This window comes from Balaenoptera acutorostrata, chromosome 7, assembly GCF_949987535.1.
Source record: "Balaenoptera acutorostrata chromosome 7, mBalAcu1.1, whole genome shotgun sequence".
NCBI classification, from domain to species: domain Eukaryota; kingdom Metazoa; phylum Chordata; class Mammalia; order Artiodactyla; family Balaenopteridae; genus Balaenoptera; species Balaenoptera acutorostrata.
The window spans coordinates 42424056-42448580 of NC_080070.1; the positions used below are offsets into that span (position 1 = coordinate 42424056).

The 24525-nt window shown below is 40.1% G+C and overlaps 1 protein-coding gene across 4 annotated transcripts in view; it reads left to right on the top strand.

The window, feature by feature from the left end:
• The window catches only part of AOAH (acyloxyacyl hydrolase), a 184215-nt gene that overhangs the window by 112509 nt on the left and 47181 nt on the right, over positions 1-24525 (top strand). For all 4 annotated transcript variants that reach the window (XM_007195074.3, XM_007195078.3, XM_007195079.3 and 1 more), the window contains one exon: positions 18105-18187. In XM_007195074.3, coding sequence (XP_007195136.2) covers positions 18105-18187 — 83 coding nt within the window. The remainder of the gene's footprint in view (positions 1-18104; positions 18188-24525) is intronic.

The following is a 24525-nucleotide window of genomic DNA, read 5'->3' on the forward strand; positions in this document are numbered from 1 at the left end:
ATCTTTACTCACTCATTTTTAAAATACTTATTAAATACTTACTACCTAATAAGGCACAGATGCTGTAGCTATTTCAAAGATAAATAAGGCTCATCCTGTCTCTGCAGTCAACTATAATCAAGGAGGGCAGATGAAAGAAATGTGCAAACAATGTGAATACGAGTTAGATGTGCCAAAAGACAGCTGTCAACACAGAGCTACAGGGGTCAATAATGGAAGAAGAATTCATGGAAATGGTCAACAGCAACCTCCTTTTGGGGTGTTTGGCCAGGGACTCAAACCTGAAAGGATTTAGGAGATGGGGGCAATGAAAAAGGTAGAGAAAAAGCTAGAAAAGATAACCAAACTTCAGGAAATGGCGCTCATATTTATGTAGAAATCATAATTTCCCTTATATTCGTGAATATAAGGGAAAGTAAGAGAAATGTGTTTTCAAGTTTAGGTGTAGATTTTCAAGTTTAATCATGTAAAAAAAATTAGGTCAGTCCTTGTCATTAGTGTAACAGTACTTACAGTATGATTAATAGAGATAGTAGGAAGTAACCTTCATAGGCATTCCCTACATACCAAACACTGTACTGAGTGTTATTTAGAGGTTTTCTCATTTCATCTCTTTGTCAGGTGGGTGGTATTATTTTCTGCATTTCAAAGTTGAGGAATCTAAGGGCTAAGTAGATAGGCTAAGAAACTTGACCAAGGCCACAGGTGAATAAGAAGTGGTAGGATCCGCCGTCATGGAACCTCGTGAATAATGGAACCAGAGAATAATTTGGTGAGCCAAGGCACTCCTAGCTCACAACTTCCAACTTTTATGTGCTGTTTTTATTCTACCTGTGGGAACGCGACCCCCTTTAGCCATTGTCCCTTTGTTTGAGAGTGTAGCTCTAGGATGAGGAAATGACCAAGAACCAAAGATGCCCTCCCCATGTGAAGAGGTGGCATGCATTGTTTCAGACGTTGATCATGTGCCCATTGTCCCTTCTTAGGGCCCCCATACTCCCAGTGGTCTGGCGCCTCTGACACCCTTCCACAGGCCCTCTTTCCCCAGCTGCAGTTGCTGTGGTATTTGTCACCTGGAACACATCCAGAGATAGCCTGGCTAAGGCAGCATTCAGGACAACAGTCTCGTTTATCCCCCCACTGTCAACATCAAAATTGAGAAAGTATTATTTAAGTACCTCCACGCAATCCAGCTATCTATGTATAAAAGTACTTGGAAATTTCTCTAAATTTCTTTTATGACAAACAAAAAGAATTAGTTATGAATGAGAAATGGACACAGTTTACCATACTTTTAATGGAAGCTTAAATTTACATATGAACCCCACCTTTTGACCTAAAGCCTCATGAAGTTGCCATTGAAGAAATACTAGTCTGATGTTTAAAATTAATTGTTAACTAGTTTAAACCTTCACTGGAGACACTCAAAGAATGAAAGGGGAATCCATTCCCATGCGCAGCTAAAATGATGAAAACTTGTTTCCTCATCTTTTTCCACTTACAGCTCATACCCACCAATAGTTGCCCCACGTGTCCTAAATCTAATTTTCCTAAAATCTCTACCCAAACTTAGTGCCTGCTCCCAAGCAGATTCTGTTCAGTTGTTTTCAGTTTTTGTTGGGCGGTGGCAGCGGGAGCCAGTGTCCCTCTTTTTTTCTGCCTCTATTCTGTCCTCAGACCAGGGGGTTCCTCCTTTATCAATGTGAAATCCTGCTAGCTCGCCAGTCCTATTGCAGTTTCCACCTATCATCCTATCAGAGCCCAGAAGGCAGACAGATCTTCCTTAGGAGAAAGGCAGCGGGGGAGGAAAACGGAGAGGAAAAGTTGTAAGTCGTCAGACACAAATGGTTTATAATTTTTATGAGGGCTATGCAGAGAGATTCTGACCACACGGCATGAAGGAAGGAACCGTCTAGGTGCAGCTTATGTGAAAATCATCTCTATCGTGAGCTAGTCTATGCTGACACAGCACCTTCTTGTATTAGGCTCTGTACTGCTATTTACAAAACAGTCTGCTATGCAACTTGCTCAGTGTTGACTCTAAGCATTATCCTTACCAGCTGTATTTCTAAGGAGATGCATGCCTCAGCTGGTTGGCCACCTGCCCTGCAGGGTTTTTTTTCTCTATGCTTTTGTGGGCCCAAGTTATCTAGTTATCTCTCTCTTAGTGGTCTTTTGCCACCTGTTTCTGTGTACTGTGCCTGTGTTCTCTGCCATTTAGCGGGAATGGAGAAGACTATATTTAACTCCTTTGGATAGAAAAGGAAATTCTCTGTCTGGAATCAGAGTTGCAATGGATCCCCCATTAAGCAAAAACACAGCAGCATGACAGTCCCTGTGTGTCACCATCCAGTATGTCCCTTGTAGCAGTAGCTCCTATTAAACTGTCTCATATACTCTCATGTAAATTATACCTGCAGATAACCTGTGCTAGGCCAGTCTCCTTAAAAGAACAAAGAGTTATCAAGTGTGTAACAATTACTAAAGAGAGATTGGCATAAGATGGGGGTCCTCTTCTGGTGGAATCAGGAGAATAAATAGAACATTGACCTAGAGGCAGTGTTTGCGAGAGATGTGGCAGCTGCCATAGGCATTTTGAGCAAATGTCCCTTTGAGTCCAAATGCTTATCAACATGGGATAGAATTTATGGATTTCTCTATTCAACTGGATCTCTAGAAAGTGCCTCCTATTATCTGTGATCAGCCTCGTGCTTTGGGTATTAAAAGTGTTCTTTGGAAATGTACCTTTGAAAGCAAAAGTTTGGAAGAGAAGATGGTTGCTTTCCTTTCCTTCTTCCATTATGCCCTCCACTCCCTCAAAATTTAGTATCTCGCATATGAGATGAATATAACTCTAATTGAAATTAATGTAGTATTAAAAGACAAACATAACCACTTAGTTTTACAAATCTTTACATCCTTCAGTTGAGTCAACATTAATGAAATCTGTTCTCTTGGCTCTCAGGCTTCAGAAAATTCAAAAAGTTATGTCCCTTAAAACCATGTGCTGGGGCTTCCCTGGTGGCGCAGTGGTTGAGAATCTGCCTGCTAATGCAGGGGACACGGGTTCGAGCCCTGGTCTGGGAAGATCCCACATGCCACGGAGCAACTGGGCCCGTGAGCCACAGCTACTGAGCCTGCGCGTCTGGAGCCTGTGCCCCGCAACGGGAGGGGCCGCGATAGTGAAAGGCCCGCGCACCGCGATGAAGAGCGGTCCCCGCACCGCGATGAAGAGTGGCCCCCACTTGCCGTAACCAGAGAAAGCCCTCGCACGAACCGAAGACCCAACACAGCCAAAAATAAATAAATAAATAAATAAAGTAGCTATAAAATTAAAAAAAAAAAAAAAAAAAAAAACCATGTGCTTTCTGAAAGAAATTGAGTAGTTCAAAGGCAAAAACAAAAAACAAAAAGCCCTCTGTGAGGTTGGCAGCTTGGGGGCTGGGACCCTGACAATAGGGAGAACTCTAACAATAAGTGAGAAGAAAAAAGTATTCTTTAAAGATTAAAAATAGTTATTTGTGTTCGGATCACTTTCAAAAGCAATTAATTTAACAGGAAAATCCTATTTAGGTTAAAGAAGCCAAGGCCCAGTAACCCATGTAGAAAGAATGTAGAAGGATAAAAAACAATACCAAAACTTCAGGAAGGAAGAACTTCTTGTTTAAAAGCAATACATAAATAGATAAGGGAGATTAAGAGGTACAGACTTCTAGCTGCAAAATAAATGAGTCTCAGGAATGAAGTGTACAGTGTGGGAAATATAGGCAATAACTATGTAACATCTTTGTATGGCGATAGATGGTAACTAGACTTATCATGGTGATCATTTTGAAATGCATAAAAATATCCAATCACTATGTTGTGTATCAGGAACTAACAGAGTGTTATAGGTCAATTATACTTCAAAAACAAACAAACAAACTCATAGAAAAAGATCAGATTTGTGGTTACCAGAGGGTAGGGGGAGGGGGAATTGGATGAAGACAATCAAAAGGTACAAAGGTACAAACTTACAGTTATAAGATAAATGAGTACTAGGGATGTAATGTACGAAATGATAAACATAATTAACACTACTACACATTATATATGACAGTTGTTAAGAGAATAAACCCTAAGAATTCTCATCACAAGGAAAATAATTTTTTTATGCTGTATCTATAAGAGATGATGGCTGTTCATTGAACTTATTATGATAATCATTTCATGATGGATGTAAGTCAAATCAATATGCGATACACCTTAAACTTATATGGTGATGTGTGTCAGTTATATCTCAATGAAACTGGAAGAGCAAAATGCAACATCTAAAATTCCAGAGCACTGTGAGTCCGTGTGGTAGAGTAGGAAGAAGTCTGTGTTTACAGGTGAAAGGGTTCTGGTTCTGTGTGGCTGTTAGGTGGAACATTTAGCATCCCTGGACTTCATTTATATGATGAAGTGGAGTTGCACCTGCCGATCTCTGAAGTTCTCCCGATATTCGAGTTTGGTTGTTGTAGGGCAACATGATGTTCAAGTCCACATCCTACTTTATGCTGCTGCTTGATTTAGAAGCATTAGGGAAAACTGCTGGAGAGAGATGCTCCTGCTTCTCTCCACCAAATATGCTTTCTCCAACCCTTAACTAGCCGTGCCTTGAGAAAAGATATGACTAAGTTTATGGGTCAGAGCCTGAAATGTTCTAGGAACCATGTTTCTCTATGGCCAGGGATACTGTGCAATAGAAGTCAAGCTCATAAATAGTAAGCCCTGCATTAGGTGTTTGACCAGCTTATAGTTAAAGCGGTTCTCCATTATAATCCTTATGCATACTATTTCTTCCAAGCGACCCCCAGAGAGGGAAACAGGTGACTCCAAATCCTTAACAGAAATAACCACCTGAACCCAGTGCCTCTAACCTGAGAATTTATGATTATCCAAATCCCCTTCTGAAAGTGAGGCCAGGAGTCGGTCCAGTCAGTGGAGTTCTGCCTGCCGGGGCTAAATGATAGAGAAGTTCTTCAAAGCTGGGAGGAAGAGCAGGGCAACAGACACAACTTTAAAAAAATAAAGTAAGCCTGCAGTTAGCCTTAAAAAGTCAGGAAAGCCAAAAGAACCAAAAACAATGACCAAAGTTACCATATCAAGCTAGAGAGTTAAGAGTGAGACCAGTGGGACCAACATAAGTGGGTGCAAACTACATGGAATTTTCTGGAGTAACTGTTGTTCCCTCTGCTTCTGACTTAAATTTGCTATTTGGGGCCAGAAACAGAGCAAACGCTTAGAAAGAAATTGGCAAAGCCATTGTTATAAGTGGCACAGTAATGCTATTCAAGGACATTTAAACACACATCTTTGATGAGAGGTGTCCTAGAATCTGAGTGTTAGAGGTTATCTATTCTCTCCAACCCAATAGACATTATATGAGAGAACAGTTTTGAAAAGCAGTGTATAACTCCAAACCAAGTCACTTGGGGCATTAAAAACATAAAATTGGAAAGAAGGGATTTGCAGCTAACATTTGCTAACCTAATTTCCTGTTTAAAAAAAAAAAAGACATGTAAGTACGAAGCACTAATAGGCTTAATAACCTTATTAAAACCATTATTCAAAAATTACATGTGGGGCTTCCCTGGTGGCGCAGTGGTTGAGAATCTGCTTGCCAATGCAGGGGACACGGGTTCGAACCCTGGTCTGGGGGGATCCCACATGCCGTGGAGCAACTGGGCCCACGAGCCACAATTACTGAGCCTGCGCGTCTGGAGCCTGTGCTCCGCAACAAGAGAGGCCGCGACAGTGAGAGGCCCGCGCACCGCGATGAAGAGTGGTCCCTGCTTGCCGCAACTAGAGAAAACCCTCGCACAGAGACGAAGACCGAACACAGCCATAAAATAAATAAAAATAAATACATTTTAAAAAAAAGAAATATATTTCATAAAAAAAAATTACATGTGATATAATTGCAAACGATTAGACATCTTATAATTATACTTTGCAAAACAAATAATTAGCCAAAGATTTGGTCATTTTGAGGTTGGGTGAGGCTGATTGGAGTGAGAGATAGTCTACATCAGTGATTCTCCAAGTGTGGTCCATGGACCCCTGGGGGTGGGTCTCTAAGACTTTTTCAGGGGGTCCACAGGATAAAACTATTTCACAACAATGCTAAAACAGTAGTTACCTTTTGCACTGTGTAGCCGTTTGAACTGATGGTGAAAAAGCAATGGTGGGTAAAAAACTACTGACAGCTGAGCATGAATCAAAGCAGTAGCACCAAACTATATTAGTAGTCACTGTGGTCTTCACCTCCACACCTCCTGGATTAAAAAAGAGGGGATATCTTCCCTTGAAAATGTCACCTATAAGGTAGAAAAAAAATTATTAATTTTATTAAAGTAAGTACATAATTTTTAATAATTTCATCTGATGAAACGGGAAGTATGCATAGGGCACTTCTGCTGCATAACAAAATATGATGGTTTTCCTAAGGAAAAGCACTTGTGTGAGAGAGTTGAGAACTGAATTAGTCAGTTTTTCATGGAACACCTTTCTTACTGAAGAAGACTGGAAAACAAATTATAGTTATTTAGACTTGGATATATGGCAGGTATTATATCTAAAATGAATGCAATGAGCTTGTCACTTCAAGGAAAACAACTGACAGTACTGATTACCAATCATAAAATTTGAGCTTTCAGAGAAAATTTAGAATTTTTGAAAAGTTGTATCTTCTACTATAAACTTGACAGCTTCCTAATACTCCAAGTCCTTTCTAATGAGATACGTGGTACTTGCAACAAGTATGATTTTTCAATATTGTATTATAAGATGCATCAACATTTGGAATATCTGCATAACTCAGTAAACCAATATTTTCTAAATGACCAGTTTGTGATATATGAAATCATGCCTGGGTGAAAGATCCATTCAAAGTACAAGCTAGATCAATGCACTTGAATACAACATCATGCAAAAAGTCCATTTCAGATTCCATATTGCAACTAACCAGCCTTTAAGAAACAACTGCTTGCTGAATTTTGGTGTAGAATCAAAGAAGGCTATCGGTTGTTATCTAAAAAGGATATTAAAATGTTATTCACTTTCCACCTAAATGTATACTTAAGACAAGATTTTCGTCATATAATTCCATTAAAAGAACATATCACAACAGACAATGCAGAAGCAGATGTGAGAACCTAGCTGTTGTCTATTGGCATTAAGTCAGACATTGAAGAGATTTGCAAAATGGTAAAATGATGCTTTTCTTCTCACTAATTGGGGGAGGGGTTGGAAAAATTTTTTTTTTCAGAAAACAAATATTTCATTTATGTTAACATGTAATGGGCTTGTTATTTTAACTGATTAATAATTAAATGATCTTTCAAATTTCTAAGTTTTAAGTTCCAGTATATAAATATTGACAGCTATAACTCACATAAACAAAAGCTCTCTGGTTTCTTCAATAATTTTAAAAACATAAAGTGGTCCTGAGAGAAAAAAATTGAGAATTTCTGTTACAGGGAGTGAGTGTAGAAAAGAGATGTGGCTGAGGAGAGTGGCTGGGGGATGCCAACATGTAGAGGTTAGGGAAGAGAAGGAACAGCCCTCAAAGAGGAAAGAAAACTAGAAGCATTTAGTGTCCTGGAGGCCAAGTGAAGAAAGTGTTTCCAAAGGAGAAGTGCCCATCAGCCAGATGGCACCTGAGGAAGAGGAAGATGAGAACTGAGAAGGACCACTGGGTGTCCAGACAGTGATCACGGGGACACTTTGACCAGAAACGTTTCAGTGGGGCGGAGATGGAAGTCTGATTGGAGAGAGTAGGTTCAGGAGGTGATGAAGTAAATGCAGGTGAGCATACACAACTCATAGCGAGTTTTACTATCAAAGGGAGCAGAGAAGTGAGGTGATAGCCGATGGGGAATAAAAGATGAGGGAGACATTTTTAGATGAGAAATCCTGCAGCATGCTTGTGGAGTTAGGAAGAGCCAAAAGAGGGAGAAAGGTGGACAAAGGAAGGAACAGGTCTTAGACAAGGCAAGAAGGGATGGAATGTAGGCGCAGGGAGGCACTGCCTGGGGCAGGAAGGACCACCTGGAGACACCAACTGCTAGCCCAGGACTCTTCCTGCCGTGTACTGACAAATCTCTCCACTGCAGTGATGTCCCCTTTGACCCTACTTAGTTTTTTGGGGTTTTTTTTGACCCTACTTAGTTTTTAATTTTATTTTTTAATTTATTCAAATCATGAATACATTTCTCTTTTACAAAACATACTGAGCTATGTAATGTAAAAAGCCAAAGCCCTCTCCCAATTTCATTCCCTTTCTCAGAAGAAAGTCCTATTATCAATTTAGTGTGGTTTCTTACAGACCCTTTCTATGCATTTGTACATAAAGAAATAAATGCTTTGTTGGGGTTTTCCTGTAAATGACATCATACTATGCATAACATGCTATAAATTAATGCTTTAACAATACTTCTTGAAACACTTTCCATTCTTGTGCAGAATGGTATTTCATAGTATGGTTGTTTTATTCTCCTACTGATGGGCAGTCAACTTAATTCCAAATCCTCATTAATTCCAATAATGCTGTAATGAACATCCTATGGTTCTCTTTATGACTACATGTGAGGATGTCTTTAGAAAAAAATTAGTGGATCAGAATGTATACATTTTTAATTTTTTATAATCCTTCCAAAAAGGCTACACCAATTTACAGTCCCACAAATATTGTATAAGAATACTTGTTTCCCCACACCTTTGTCAATACCGGATATTGACAAATATCTTCTTAATTTTTTTCCGATCTAACAAAAATACTTTATGGCTCTTCTAATATGTAACCTCTTGATTACTAGTGAGTCTGAGCATTTTTCATAGGCATTGAACCTCAGCTTTGTCTTATCCAGTTACCCCCATTCACGCTTCAACAACCACCAGTCAGGGGTCAGTTCCTTTTGACAGCCTCTCCACACTAACCCCCTGATATAGTAACTAATCTGACTATACGATTCTCTCCTGTGCTCCTATTTTGCCCCTTCAATACCAATGTCATCTCACTTGTCATAACTGTAATTTGAGGGGTGCAGAGAAGGAGTGTAAATTTGTCAGACAGTTTACTCACTGTCTCCCCACTCCACCCACCCCATACCAGACTCTTGAGCATCTCGAGTGCCAGAATTCGGCTTGACTTCACTCTGGAGCCCTGGCCCCTGGCACAGAGCGTGGCACCATAGTAGGTGCTCAATAAAAGAATCACTAAGTTTATAATGACATCACTTTATATTTGCAGAGTGTGGTACTGTCTACAAACCTCCTTCCCTTGCATTTACTCAGATTGCCTAAATCAAATCAGATTTGCAGGAATTAACATTTCAGGGAAAACACCAGGAACATGGGAGGAGGAGTATAAACAGCATAAATTTGATCACCAGCTGCATAACGGGACGCATATAAAAATAAATCAGTGTAACTTAAGCCTTTGGACTTCTAAGTGGGTTCGATCATAAATATTCTACAAGAAATTAGCAAAATTCATCACAATATTAAAATAACTGCACAGTCAACAAATTGGAGAAAATAAGTTTAAAGTAAAATGATCAATTCAGTAGTCAGGTAGAAAGAGTAAAACAAAGGAGAGATCTGCTATTTGGTCAATAATAGATAAATTAAGCATTGATGTGAATTTTTGTCCAGAATGATATAATTTTACAGCAATCTAGATTGATCAAAGTAAATGTACAACCTCCAAATTTTTCTAGTAGAATTCTTGTAACCAACTGAACTTGAGATTTTAGGCCATCTCATAAAGCTCAAATATAGATCACAGAGATAGTTCATCAATATTCTTCAAAAACTGTTCTGTGAAACGCTAGTTCCACAAGATGTTAAAAGGTATTATGTACACTTTTAAAAAAGATTCCTAGGTCAAATAAGTTTTGGAAATGCTGGTTTAAATAAAGGGAAACAGTTTTACTCAGTGTAAGGCTTATCAGAGCCTTCAATAACCCCCAAAACTTTGTATAGCTCCAAGATATAATATGAAACATTTCTTAAACTAATCTGACCACAGAACCATGTAGAATGTGTGTCTGTTTTATGAGAAAAATACGTCTCAAGAAACTAGTGTTGCACAGAGCATCCTTTGAGAAATACTGTTGAGATTACTAAAACAATCTTCTTCTATGCCACAAATGATCTTTTCAGATTTGTAAGCATCCAGAGGCTTAAATCCCTCAGTTTTATCACAGTTTAAAGTTTACCCTGATACAGTGGCCTAGAATCAAATCTGAGGCTGGCAAAAGCCAGGATGGAGAGACTTATAATGCCACAAGCTCAGAGAAGGGCAGAGGAAGGAATCTTAGTGGAAAGTTAACAGGTAAGAAGCCTGTGTGAGTACAGCAGCTTATGAATTATTGAACACGATGCCCCTGAAGTCAATTTCCCTCTACTATTTTGCTGCTCCAAATTCAAAATCTATCATGCTGTCTTGCTAATCTTTTCATGTCTGAACTCCTGGGACCTCCTCTGCAGTCATCCTCATCCTGCAAGCCCCCCTGCATAATTAGTCCATTGCCAGGCTCTTTGAATACACGAGTCATATTCTGCATGTTTATCTCTCTCTGAGGCTGAAATCTTGCTTCTCCTGTGATGTGATGCAGTGAATTAGGGGTTACACAGGGCTCTGGGATGTGGCTAGTATCAAAGAGCTAGAGGGAATTTTAAAAGTTCTTTAATCCATCTCCCTGGCCCCATGCTGGCCTGACCTCCATCCACATCGGAAAGAAAATTATCCACCCTTGTCTTAAAACTTCCAGGCAGTAGAGGGCCCTGAATAAAGCCTGTCTAGTCTCTAAATTATCCAACTTTATCCCAATCCACTCCCCTGTGCTAACCCTTCACATCAAATGTTACCATTTATCTCTCACTTACCTTCCAAGCCCCAGTCTTTTTTGTGTGACTAATTCCCATTCAGCTTCACAGGGTCTCAGAATTTATACCCAAACTAGCTGTGCTGCTAAAGAGAGTCAGAAATAGACTCAGAAACAGGACCTGATACATCACTGTTGCTTGAATAATATTTCACTCGGTTTATTCCAAAAAACCTCTGATATGCTAAGCCCTTTGGGAAACTGTTATGTTGCCTCTCTCCAAGTGGGTTCTGCTTGGAATCAACATAGGAGGTGATAATTTTTTCAATTTTAAAACAACCCTTTTAATTTGTCTGCATTATTCTTGAGGCTTGTTCTTAATTTTACTCTTTCTTTTGTTTTGTTTTTCTTTCAGCCATAGCGAAACGAGAGAGGGGGGGCGGTCATTAGAAAGCTCTCAGAGAAAGTGGTTTTTGTATTACCTGAGCCCATGTTGGGGAAAGCAACTAGTAGACATTCTGAGATTTATCTGTTTTGAATTTTGGTATTAGAAATCAAAATATGACTACTGTGTCCTCAGTGAAAGGGCTATACGTCCCAGGCCCTACAATAGATGGAGCTGATCAAACTGGGAATTTAATATGGTGAACCTCCAAGCCTACTCTCAATGCTGAGGGCACCCCAGCTTAGACACTGGGGAATGTGTGAGGAAGAGAACTTTCAAACACTCCTTCTCTGCACCCCTCAAATTACAGGACTGAAGCTATTACCTCTTCTACTCACCTGTTGGACTGGGTTTTGATGCACGACAGAGGAAAAAGAGAAATAAAGATCATAAAGGAAACTGGAGTCCAAGTAGGGAAAGGGGAGTGAGAAGAGGGGAATTTGAAACCAGAATGGTGATCACCATTAACCTTATTATGCGTGGTGACCTCAGTTTAGCCTATTGATTCAAGTTTCACTGACCCTGTATGTAAATAACTTTCTATTAAGCAATCTCCTCCATTTATAGGCATCTCAAATATTGTATTACAAGCTTCTCAACATATTGTACTGATCCCTCTATCTTCTCAGAATTCCTGAGCACTGCATGAGAAGTTCAATTCCTAAGATTTATAAGAGAGGTTATGTATTGAGAATGGGGATGAAAGAAAATAGTAACTTTTTAGGTGAAATAGTTTCTAGTACTTAGTATTACAAAACCTTAATCCCAAAATTCTAGATGCTATTTCTGCTCAGAAATAGTAATGGAGCTATTTGCTTATTGATAAAGATTTCTATGTTCTTTCTGTAACGTGTGACTAGCTGTATCTATAATGTTAATATCCACACTGTTTACTCTCCATGAGCAGGTCAAGAGCAAAACAATATTTCAGTACATAAATTCCATTTTTAGAATTATCAAAAATAACTTTCTGGCTAAATATTGGTAACAATTACTTTCCCAAAGGAAAATAACCCCTCTTTATTGACTGTGAAATTATTTTAGTATTGAACTCAGATCTAATGTCCATTTCCCATCTGCTTTTTCAAAATATAATAAAATAGTCAAGGCAGAGGGCATAGATGATGCAGTGTATAAAGTATTCATTTCAGCCTTCTGGGTAAGATAGCAGATTGAACAAAGCATTTACTTCTCTTCCTTGAGAAACCCCACTAAAATGACAGTAAACGAATTTGTCCACAAGGACAAAGAGAACAGGAAGAGCCAACAGCCACAAAATGTTGGAAGCCAGAAAGCAGAAGGACAAGTGGTAACTGACTTAGTCTATTCAAGAAAGTTGCATCCTAAACTAGGAGGAGGGACGGCTGAGAAGCAACCCAGTCTACACCGCAGAACCCCAGAGGCCTTGGGAGCTGGCTCTGTATGGTAGCTCTAGAAATGAAAGTGAGGCTAAAAACAAGTCTTGGCTGAAAGATTGTTGAAGAAGTAGTTAGATCCTCGGATCTCTTCCCCTCCCTTATTCTGATATAAGACTAGGGTTTCTTCTCTGGAGATGCTAAAATCAAGAGCTTCTGGACTGGAAGACAGCAGACAAGGGGAGGTAGGAGCATTGTGCTAAAACACAAGCATGCTGAATCTGAAGTCCACCCACTCCTGGACCCAGAGGGCTGGCAACCCAGCTGGAGACTAGAAGACCCTTCTCTGGGGAATCTGCACATCCTAAGAGGAAAGCCCCAAAGACTCGGACAGCAGGGGTTCCCTGAGAAAGGCCCAGCCAGCCCACCCTCTAGTAAGGGCCACAGACAAAAAGCCACACCCAGCAGGCCCACTTTCCAATCAGCTTTTGAGTTTTCAACTAGTTTCCACTTTTACACATAAGCCAACAACCCACGATCATCAGATATCTGAGACCAACCTCGATGGTGAAAAACAACACAAAAACAAAGAGAAAAACAACTTCAAGATAACAGAGACAGTGCTCCAGGGGGAAATTTTTTTTAACTTTAATTAATATCCTACTTATAAAAATAACTAAAATGATATCTTCAAAAAAGTAAGAGGAGATATTACATTCATGAAATAAAAACATTATACTAAAATTAAAGAAATATTCAGAGACCAAAAAAGATCATTGGAAGATTATACTAACGACATAAGATGAATTTCATGGATGTATTGAAAAATCATGTTGAGGATATCATCCAGAAAATAGAGCAAAAGACAAAGAGATGGAAACTAAGACAGAAAAACTAGGAAAATTAGAGGGCCAGTCTAGGTGACCCAGTATCCAAATAATAGGAGTTCTAAGAAAGGAAGAAATCATCAATGGAATAATTCAAGAACACCTCTCAGAACTGAGCGACATGAATTTTTCCAGGTTGAAAGGGTGTCTAACACTGAATGGAAATAGAACCACACCACCCTGTCATCATGACACTTCAGAACACTTGGAACAGATGCTACTCAGGTTCTCAAAGGATTGAGGCATAGAATGGCTTCAGACAACAACACAGGTAGGTCAGGATCCAATGGATCGATTCCTTCAAACTTATGAGGGAAAACGATATTAACCCAGAATTCTATAAGCATCTGTTCTGGACATCGATTGTTGTATAAAAAGTACTCCAAAGTTTAGTGGCTTAAAACAAGGCATTTTTATACCTCACAGTTTGGGAGGTCAGGAATTCAGGCATAGCTTGGCTGGCCAATTCTTCCTCTCCATGTAATATTGACCATGGACACGACAGTATTCACTTAGTGCTGGGCTGGAGGGTCCAAGATGGCTTCACTCACACGAAGTGGGTGCCTGACAAGGGGTGACCAGAAGGCTGGGTTAAGCTGGATCTCTTTTCCTTTCCAGGTAGGGCTTTTTTTTTTTTAAATAAACTTTAATTTTTGAGCAGTTTTAGGTTTACAGAAAAAATGAGCAGAAAGTACTGAGAGTTCCCATATACTCCCTCATCTCCTCAATTCCCCCTATTATTAACATCTCACATTAGTGTGGTAGATTTGTTATAAATGAAGAGCCAACATTGATACATTATTCTTAACTGAAGTCCATAGTTTATATTAGGGTTTACTCTTTGTGTTGTGCATTCTATGGGTTTTGACAAATGCATAATGACATATATCCACCATTACAGTATTGTACAGATTAGTTTCACTGCCCTAAAAAGCCCCTGTACTCCACCTATTAATACCCGCCTCCCTCCTCTTAACCCCTGGAAACCACTGATTTTTTTATTGTCTCCATGTTTTGCCTTTTCCAGAATGTCACATAGTTGGAATCACACAGTATGTAGCCTTTTCAGACTGGCTTCTTTTACTTAGCAATATGCACTTAAGCTTCCTCTATGTCTCTTCATGGCGTAATAGCTCACTTCCTTTTATCGTTGAATAATAGTCCTTTGTATGGGTGTACCACGGTTTGTTTATCTATTCACCTATTGAAGGACATCTTTGTTGCTTCCACTATAGGGCCTTTTTAACATGGTGTCTCCAGAAAGACAGTCAGACTTCTTAGGTGGTGGACCAGGGCTCCAAGAGACCAAAGTTGCCAAGAATCTTAAAAGCCAGGCCAAAACTGGCATAGTTCACTTCCACCATATCTTTTTGGTCAAAGAAGTAACAAGACAGACAAGATTTAAGGGTAAGGGTGTCAAAGATTATGAGGCTATTCTTAAATCTACCACACCAGTCAACAAGAGGCAAACAGATAATTCTGGAGACCCATTTCCTCTTTCCTATTGGTACTTAACAAGAAGCTGATTCATCCTGTTTGGAACTCCTCCTTTTTAACAAAACAGTTACCTATCCCTGAAATTTATTATTCTTATTCTTATTCTTCTTATTATTATATAGCGACTTATAAACACCAGAAACTGCTTTCCCTAAAAATATATAGGGTGTCCCATATGTGTCCAGTCTAGCTATGTCCTGTCTAAGACACTTTTCTATGAGATAATGAGAGTTCAGGGACCAGGTGAACACTGCTACTTCTCTACTTGAAGTTCGTCCCCAACAAGTCCTATTAACCCTTATTTGTGTTTGTATTTATGGTGCAAGCTGTATTTCTGGGCCCGCCCTACACTTCACCAGCAATACCTCACCACCCTACACCTCACTAAGTCAAAAATAAAAACATTTTCAGATGCTAAAAAAAGTAATGTTACTTCACACACATCCTTCAAACGTTACGTAAAAGTACTCTCCATCAAAAATAAGAAAAATGTGGTCTTCCAGGAAATAGGATATCTAACAAGTCAGGAAGAGGTGAAAAGAATCCCCAGGATATGAAAAAGGAGGCTCCCAGGATATCTGCTCTGCAGCAGAGTGAGAGGGCAACAAGTCCTGATTAAGCAGGGCAAGAGGATCCAGGAGAGATTTCCACAGGAAGATGAAATTAATAAACTATCTGATATATCAGAGCATATTGAAAAGAGATCAAACAACTGTAAAAAGATTTAAGGGTGAATTGATGATAAACACTTAAGAAAATTAAACAAAGAAACAAAGGCAGCTATTAACTCCAGGGAAATGAAAGTGTTGTGAAGAGAAGAAAAAGCAATCATAGATCTGTTGTGAATAGCTAAATCCTCCTCTTGATAGTGGGAAGTGAAGAGATAATGCCAAAGACTAAAAATCAAGAAGGAGCTTTGAAAGTATGTTATTTAGAGATAAGAAAGAAAATACGAAAAGACTCAGTCAAATAAGGTTAAAGTTAATTGCCTCTGGGAATGGAGAAATGGGGAGGAATGGGGAGTGTGAGCTTGCTGTTTATCACTACAAGTCTTATAGACGAAAATAGTTCAACTATTTTGTTCTGTAAGGCTCACCACTTCAAGTCTTTGCTCACATCCACCTTTTCAATAAGCCTTGTTCTGACCACTCTAATCCTAGCTCCCCTGCCTCCCTTTTTTCCATAGCATTTACTGCCTTCTAGCATGCTCCATAATTTGCCTATTCATGATATTTAGTGGGGTTTTTTTCCCTGCCAGAATGTCAACGACACAGGGGCAGGGATCTTCGTCTTTTTCATTTACCAGTAGGACCCAGGTGCCTCTAATAGTGCATGGAACATAGTAAGGCTCAATAAACATTATTCAAGTAAAATGAATTTGATTTTTAAAACTGTGTGCATGGGTAGCTTTGATTTTAAAAAGCAAAATAAATCACTTACCCCAAAACTCTACCACAAAGCAAAAATTCCATAATTAAAATATTGTTCAGAGATCTTGGTCTTCTATTAAGAAATGTTACTAGTAGTTTCTTTTTTTGGGCGGGGGTTAATTGAAGTATAGTTGATTACAGTGTTGTGTTAGTTTCTTTATTACATTCTTTTCCCTTGTAAGTTATTACAAAATAACTTACAAGAGAAAAGAATGTGCTATACAGTAGGTCCTTGTTGGTTATCTATTTTATATATAGTAGTGTGTACATGTTAATCCCAAACTCCTAATTTATCCCTCCCTCCCCCTTTCCCCTTTGGTAACCACAAATTTGTTTTCTATTATTATTAGTTTCCTCAGACTTCAGAAAGAACAATACTTAACAGTGCATTCTAAGTGCCCAAACCTGAAGCACTGAGACAGTAGGCAAGCACTATAATACAATGAGTGAGACTTACATAACACTTAAAAATAAATGGTGATTTATGTAAGGTTGTGAGATATGAAGTTTATTATAATGAAGAGAAGATAAAATACATTTGAGGAATAATCAAATATATCTGAGTTTAACTATTATTCATTAGTTTATACCTGGTCTTGTTTCAAAACAGATTTTAGGAAGCCTATAAAAGTATAGAGAACATAACATTAAATTCCATTTAAATTAAATTAAAGTTTGGCAAAAGAAGATAGAAAATCAAAGATGGGACAAAGAGAAGCCAATAAAGTGATTTAAAATATGTGCAATTACAGCCTGATGCTGGTTGAAAATTTGTCTCTAAAATCTGTGTCCATTAGTATTAGATTCAGCTATAAGTAACGGAGAAACTCAACATATGGGTGGTTTAAATAAGATGACAGATGAGTTTATTTCTCTCACATGTGCAGTCCAGGTCTGATATGGGAGCTCAACTCCACTGGTCCTCAGGGATCCAGGGCCCTTCCAGCTCACGCCTCTGCTTTCTCAGTGTAGAACTTATCCCCAGAGTCCAAGATGACAGCATTCCTATTATGGGCAGCAGAATGGAGAAAAAGGACTAAGCAAGGGTCACCTGCCAATTGTTTCCTGAGAAACATTCCCAGAAACTGTCACTGGATACTTCTCCTTCCATCTTATTGTCCAGAATTTAGTGAAGTGGCCACTCCTAGCTGCAAGGGAAGCTGAGTAAAGCAGTCATCATTCGGGGCAGACACATGTCCTACTGAAACTTCTATTAAAATGGATGAAGGGGGAGAAATGGATCTGAAAGACAACAGGAGTGTCTGCCACAGCTTCACAGCAACCGAAAGAAGAAAGGGAACATGGTCAGGTTCAAAATAACTGAGTTGGTAAAAATGAACAGTTGCTCAAGAGACTTAACAGCAGCTCTTGGTTAAAAGGTTAGAAAGGGATGACTGGAAGTCTTCATAAAAAAAAGGAAAAGTTTGATCTTATCACATCAGTGCAACCCGTTTTGTAGAACTGTTTCTTATAACAACTCCTAATAATGTATTGACAGTTTAGAGAAAATGTGCCTGCAGAGATTTGATTTTCTGAGTTCATTTTCACATTTAAAAAATCATAATAAAACCATGTTTCTTTTAACTCCATCATGTGAATGTCCTGACATTAAATATACACGTATATATTTCTTTCAGAGTTAAAGAAAACTCCATTTACCTTCGTTTACGGAAAAGAAACCACTGCAATCATAGGGACTACCAGAACATTTCAAGAAATGGTATGTAGTGTTCCATTTAAACTTTCACCAATGTGCCTTTAATGTTTGGTTTTATTTCATAAGTACCACAAAAGCAGAGGATTAGATAATAAACACAGAATAAAATGAACAGTCCCCCTTTTCAATACCATTTCCTTTTCTGAGAGAGGGGCCCTTTTAAAGCCTTTTACCCATAGCAAAAGAGAACAAGACAAGATGTCGTTAAGGTAGAGACCACGGGGGCACCTTAGTCATCCAAGAGCAAAGCTCTAGAAAGGCCAAGGTGCAGGGCATCAAGGCTCAGGAGGCAAGACCTAAGTGAGCATTTGCAGAACAAGGGCTGAGCGAAATCAAGGTCATTGCCAAGACTCTGCCCTCCCTTATGGTGCAAAGTCTCCCACATTTCTACTGGGGTTGGAGTTTTAAGAAAAATAGCTAAGAGTTTGCGGCTGAAATCCCCCAAAGCCATTTTAAAAAGGAATGTGCTTTCAGGGTATTGTCTCCATCAGCTTCCCATGTTTCCCACACATCTGTGTCTTCTGGGCTTGTTTCTTACCTGTGTGGTTCTCACCTCCCACCTTGGACCCAGATTCAGTCCACAAGATTTTGATGAAACTCCTGATTGATAAACCATGGCCTGGCTAGTACCTAATGAGCTGCCAAGTAATGTTTTGTAACACACAATGCAGAGATGGCAAACAGTCTGTGTGTTGCCACTCCATCTTCCGAAGTCTGGGGAAGATATTAACTAACCCACCTTGGCACTCTTGTCTGCTATTCTGCTTCAGCGATTCTCACAACACAGCACTCCTGACAATCATCATCAACAGATTAGACTTGGCACATAAAGTTAAACCTATTTGCCATCCCTATGCCATCTCTAATCAACAGAGTATTAAGGAATTTTCCAAGCAGTACAAGTTTTATCTAAATATATGACCTACAAATAATGTATTGTTTATCATATATATTCTACACAGAACAAATGTTCTATTCTAAGGACAACATAGTTTTTTTCTTACTAATAAAATAATAGCTGATTGTTGATCTCTTACCAAATGCTAAGAACAATTTATGTATAATATTTCTCCTAATCCTTTCAACAAATTATAAAGCAAGTATTTATTATATTACATATTATATTACTTCAATTCTAAGATATCATTGATTGTATTAGCTCTGGAGAGTGTTAATGGTGGAAAAAGGAAAGAAAAATGACAATGTACACATTGATTGCAGCGCTCAACCCAGTATCAAATGTATTAAAATACGCTTCTCAGAACTGGGAATTTGTAATGATATCTTACACTGTTACAGCTGAGAAAACAGAGGCATAGAGAGAACCAAGAGCCCTGTCCAGATCACAGAAATAGAAAGTTGCAGAGCTGGAATTTGTACCCAGCTTATCTCACTCCACTCAGACACCAACAACGATAATACAGTCACTGGTCTATGATCCAAGATTGACCCACAGAAAGAAATCAGCCCTGTCTCTCTGCGTATGAACATGACCAACAGTTTATTGGAAAGTTGTCATGCAACCTGGCTAAGAATCATCATAGACACAAAGTGAATACTGACTCCTTGCTGCTCTCTCTCGTTTCCTTTAATGAGATATTCAAACAGTCCCAGTGCTGTCAAAAGCTCTCTGTTGGTGTAGACTGTAAAAACAAAGAACACAAAAACACCATGTGGAATATTATGCAGCTCTAGAAAATGAGGGCTAAAAGTCCATATATTTTTATTTAGAAAGACAAAACACCGCCAAAAGAAAAATTAGCGTATAAAATTGGATAGTATAATTTAATTTCTACTATATTTTTAAAAGAAAAGAAAAAACTAGCTGTACATAAGAAAATTGGTAGAAAATACACCAAGATCATTATGTTTGATAAATTATGGGTGATAGTTTTCATTTTTTTTAATATTTCTGTTTCCCACAGATTTTGGTTTTATATAGAAATAACAACCAAAAAACATCTAGATGGAAACTGAATGAAGGAACAGTAAAGAACTTGCCCAAGGTCCCCAGCCAAGAGTCCATGTTAGGGTGCAGAATAAGGGATAGGATTCGGCCAGAAATGCAGTTTGGAAGCTGCGCTCTCCCCGTGTGCCTGTGACACCAGCATTTCTCTCTCACAAGACCCAGACATGTCATCTCAACATCACTTTGTTCCCACAATGAATGCAGCCATCTTCTGTAAAATCTAAAAGACCAAAGTAAAATTCTCTGAAAAGTACTCAGTACAATTTATAGTAGACACCTCTCCTTTTGTGGTACACTGTCTTGACAGCATTTCTTTAAAATTCAGATCTTGGAAATAAAAAGGGAGAAAGGAGATGGGAGGATAGCCTAATCATGAAAAAACATGTGTGTCAAAATTTGATTGAAACCCATGGCTTCTGTCAGACTTTTAGCTAATGAATAGATGCAGGGTTGGAGTTGGGGGTGAGGAGTATTTCTGTTCTTTTCTTTAAATTCAAAATCCTTAGAAGTACAGAGAGTGTACACTTTGTCTAGTATAACTTCTTTGAAGATGCTTCTTGACTATTTTTCTAAGGATGTAATTATAAACAAATTTTTTTTTAAGTTTCTCATAGTTACTCATTATTTAATGTTCTGGCTTTATTCTCCAGCACATCTTCCTGTTTTCTGCTGCTTTCCTCACTATGGATTTTTCCTTTGATATTATGCAGCATGTAACCTGACTGCCAGTGCCAAATCATTTCAATTACTCCCCAAGGTTTTTATTAGATATAGAAAAAGTCAGCTTTCTATAGCCTGCATATTTATGTCTACACTTATTTTTCAGAACCAGTGAGAGAGAAAGAGGAAAAAGGGAAGAAAAAGTTGAATGGAATATGAAAACGTTTCTTAAAAATTGTGTAATAAGAATTAAAGAAACAGCTCCTGTTTTCCTCTTGAGGTTTATGTACAAGATCTCAAAAATTTCTATAGATAGCTCTACCCTGAACCATTGCCAGTGATTATAAGGTATTTTAAAATGTAAACTGTTGAAGTCATTTTAATTTGGGTACCAATTCTCTGGCATGGAGGGTTAAGCGTAGGAAGTTTCTTGCTAAGCCTCCTTTACAATCAGCAAAGGAGATGGGTTGCAGCAGCCCTTACAGCTCCCAACGTGCCCACACGGCTCGGGTGGGGAGCAGAAGGGAGTGCGGTGAAGGGGGAAAGGGTCAAAACACCAGGGGGTTGGCTGGGTCCTCACAGAATATCACCTTACTTCTCAGAGATACAAGGTGAAGCCCAGAGAACAGAGGTCTTCCCCTCCTTGTTACTTCATAAAGTCTTTTTTCTTTGTGCATAAAATAGCAGACTGGTTTTGAATTTAGTTCCTGGATTTGGTGTGTGACTTGGACAAATTGTTAAATTTCTCTGGTCCGTTTCTGCATCTATAAAATGGGGATCACGGTTGGATGAGCACAATTGCCCAAGACGACGCCGGGATCTCATTCTTTTTTTTTAATTAATTTATTTATTTATTTATTTTTGGCTGTGTTGGGTCTTCGTTTCTGTGCGAGGGCTTTCTCTAGTTGCGGCAAGTGGGGGCCACTCTTCATCGCGGTGCGCGGGCCTCTCACTATCGCGGCCTCTCTTGTTGCGGAGCACAGGCTCCAGACGCACAGGCTCAGTAATTGTGGCTCACGGGCCTAGTCGCTCCGCGGCATGTGGGATCCTCCCGGACCAGGGCTCGAACCCGTGTCCCCTGCATTGGCAGGCAGACTCTCAACCACTGCACCACCAGGGAAGCCCCGGGATCTCATTCTTTGTTGCCGTTGCAACAAGCCAGCTCCAGTGGGATTCTTCACCCCGCCCTCCTGGGGGAAAGGCTGCACCCGAACTCAGTGGGATGATGGGATTCAGGGGGCAAACCCAGCCTTGTAAGTTTGTCCTTTCCCCAATAAAGCCAGTTCCTTAAACTGTGTCACATGACATGAAGGAATTCATCACAAAACCCAGATGGGGCTCCCTTTGCAGTGGGGGTGATAGCAGCCCATACTTGAACTTCACTGGGCCCTGGTAAGGCTGGATGGGGAAATACAGGGCTTCCTGATCGTCCATCTTTGTTGCTAACTTCACCCACCACCTGTCCTGTTATTTACTCAGCATTTTAAAAAATCAGTCTCTTTTTCAATATAAATTTTTGTTTACAGAAGCAAGTAGATTTGAAAAATCAAAAATAAATTTAAAAAACACATGTCCATGTTGGGAAGGTCTGTGGCTCCCAGAGTTCAAGGGCAGAAAGAGGGACATCTAGCATTGAGTTTCCTGGCCCCTGGGAACAGTAGCAAGCAGGAGGGTAATGGGGATAGGGGAGGGGCTGCTAGCCCCACCAGGAGAATCTGGCAGAAAGAAAGGTGCTTCTTCTGGGAGGAAGAAGCTGGGCTAGGGATGGGAGTGGGCAGTGATGGAAACTGGTAGCTGGCAGATCTAAGACTGACAGAGGGGATCTGGGGCGAAGGCTAGAGGAGAAATGAGGGGACTGCAGTGGGAGCCCTGGGGAATGGGAGGCGGGTGCAGCCTGGGGAGCAGGCCCTAGAGAGGCTGGAGGAGACAATGGGCAAGGGGAGGGTTAAGGCGACGGTGTGAGAACTGAGGGTGGGGCAGTGGAAGACCCCTGCTGATGGGTGAGGCAAGAGGTGGAAGCTGTGGGTGGAAAGGGCTGGAGAACAAGCCTTGGCTGCTTGAGCTGGAAGCTCTAGAACATGTTGGAAGGAGCAGAAGCAGATGAGGGGTGTCATCTTCTCCCCAGCAATGATCACCCCTCAGAGACTAGAGCTTCAGGCGTGGATGCCAGTCGATATTCAGCTGGGGAGGCCAACACAGCAAACGTGGACCCCAAAACCACCTCCTATACCCGTGCTGCACGTTCCAATCTTTGGGACCTCAGCAAAGGTCTCGGGCCTTGGGCCTCGAGCTCAGAGAGGACTCAGTATTAGCTTTTATTCAGCCCTCACATAAGCCCTCTGTCCCTGCCTCTGTTGTTGCATTTCCTTGCCTGTAGCTGAGTCATTTGCTTTAAGTCTGGCTTCCCAGTCTGATGGTGAGGACAAGCTGCATGGGAACCAAATTTGTACTCCCAGCCCTGAGCTGAGCCTCTGCTGCACGTAGTAGGGACTTGTCAAGCTGACACACTTTTTCTTAAACTAAATAACTCTCAGGAGTTACATTTAACCTTTGAAGAGAAGAAAAGCACACACAGTAATCTCTTGCCAACCTGAATACCTCCATGGTGGGCAAAAACCATGAGTGACAAGATTACGCTTCATCTAAAATAAAGGGTAGAAGAAAAGCAAATGTTAACATGATATTCAATATCGATATGTATTTTAAAGTAAAGAAAAATTCGTAAGGCATCTACTTCCAAAATAAACAAGACTCATCTGCTTACGAAACAAGCAAATCCCAGCCCTGAGTCTCCATGGCCACACAACCTGCAGAGGAGGGCACTCTGGTGGTCTTAGAGGCTGCACCAAGGTTCTCTTTACAGTTTGCAAGCAGGACTTTACTGGCTTGAAACAGAATGTCTTTTTCACTTGCAGCCTTCCTCATTTTATTTTTGCAAGTTTAGCAAAACCTTGGTGTCAACACCTGTTTGGGGTTGTTTTGTTTTCAGAAAGTCAAAAGTGCTGAAGAGCATGTCTTCTTGGAGGGGCCCATCCATACAGTGAGAGGTCGCCCCTCTCTGTGCACCCATATGCTCACCACTTAGTGGGAGAGTGGGGAGCAAGGAACTAATGGCAAGTATATAGATATGAAAAAGGGAGAATTTTAACACTTGCGAAAGTGCACGTGTTTGCAGCCTCACCTACCCAGCCACACCCCAATCCCCTTGCCACAAACCAAATTCAATCTTGAACTTCTTAACTTCTCTACCCACCCTCCATACCCCACACCCCCCAAAAAACTTCATCTTGCTGGTTCCCTTGTTTAGCCTTTGGTTAAACCATCTGAAGAATGGGAGAGAATCTGACAGACCAGGAGAAACTAGGAAAAAAGGGGCAAAATTCAAGGCAGCCTGTGGAATTCATACTCAGACCATCTACAGGATAAAGTCTTAGGAAGTCTAAGTGGGTGGGTTGAAGAGGAGAAGAGAAAGTTGGGCAGCGAAGGGGTGAGGGAAGAGTTTCTAAGGCAAATTGAGGAGGAGGCCTTGGAGCAGAATCAGAGTGAGGGGAGGGGATGGAAGAGGAGAGGGGATTTCTACATGATGTGGGACATCACATCGCGTCCAGGACAACTGTGAGTCCAGCTCAGGGCTCCTTCTCATAACTCTTGGACTGTTTCTCCTACACATCGCTGCTCTGGGATGAAGCACATGAGATTCACATGTGAATCA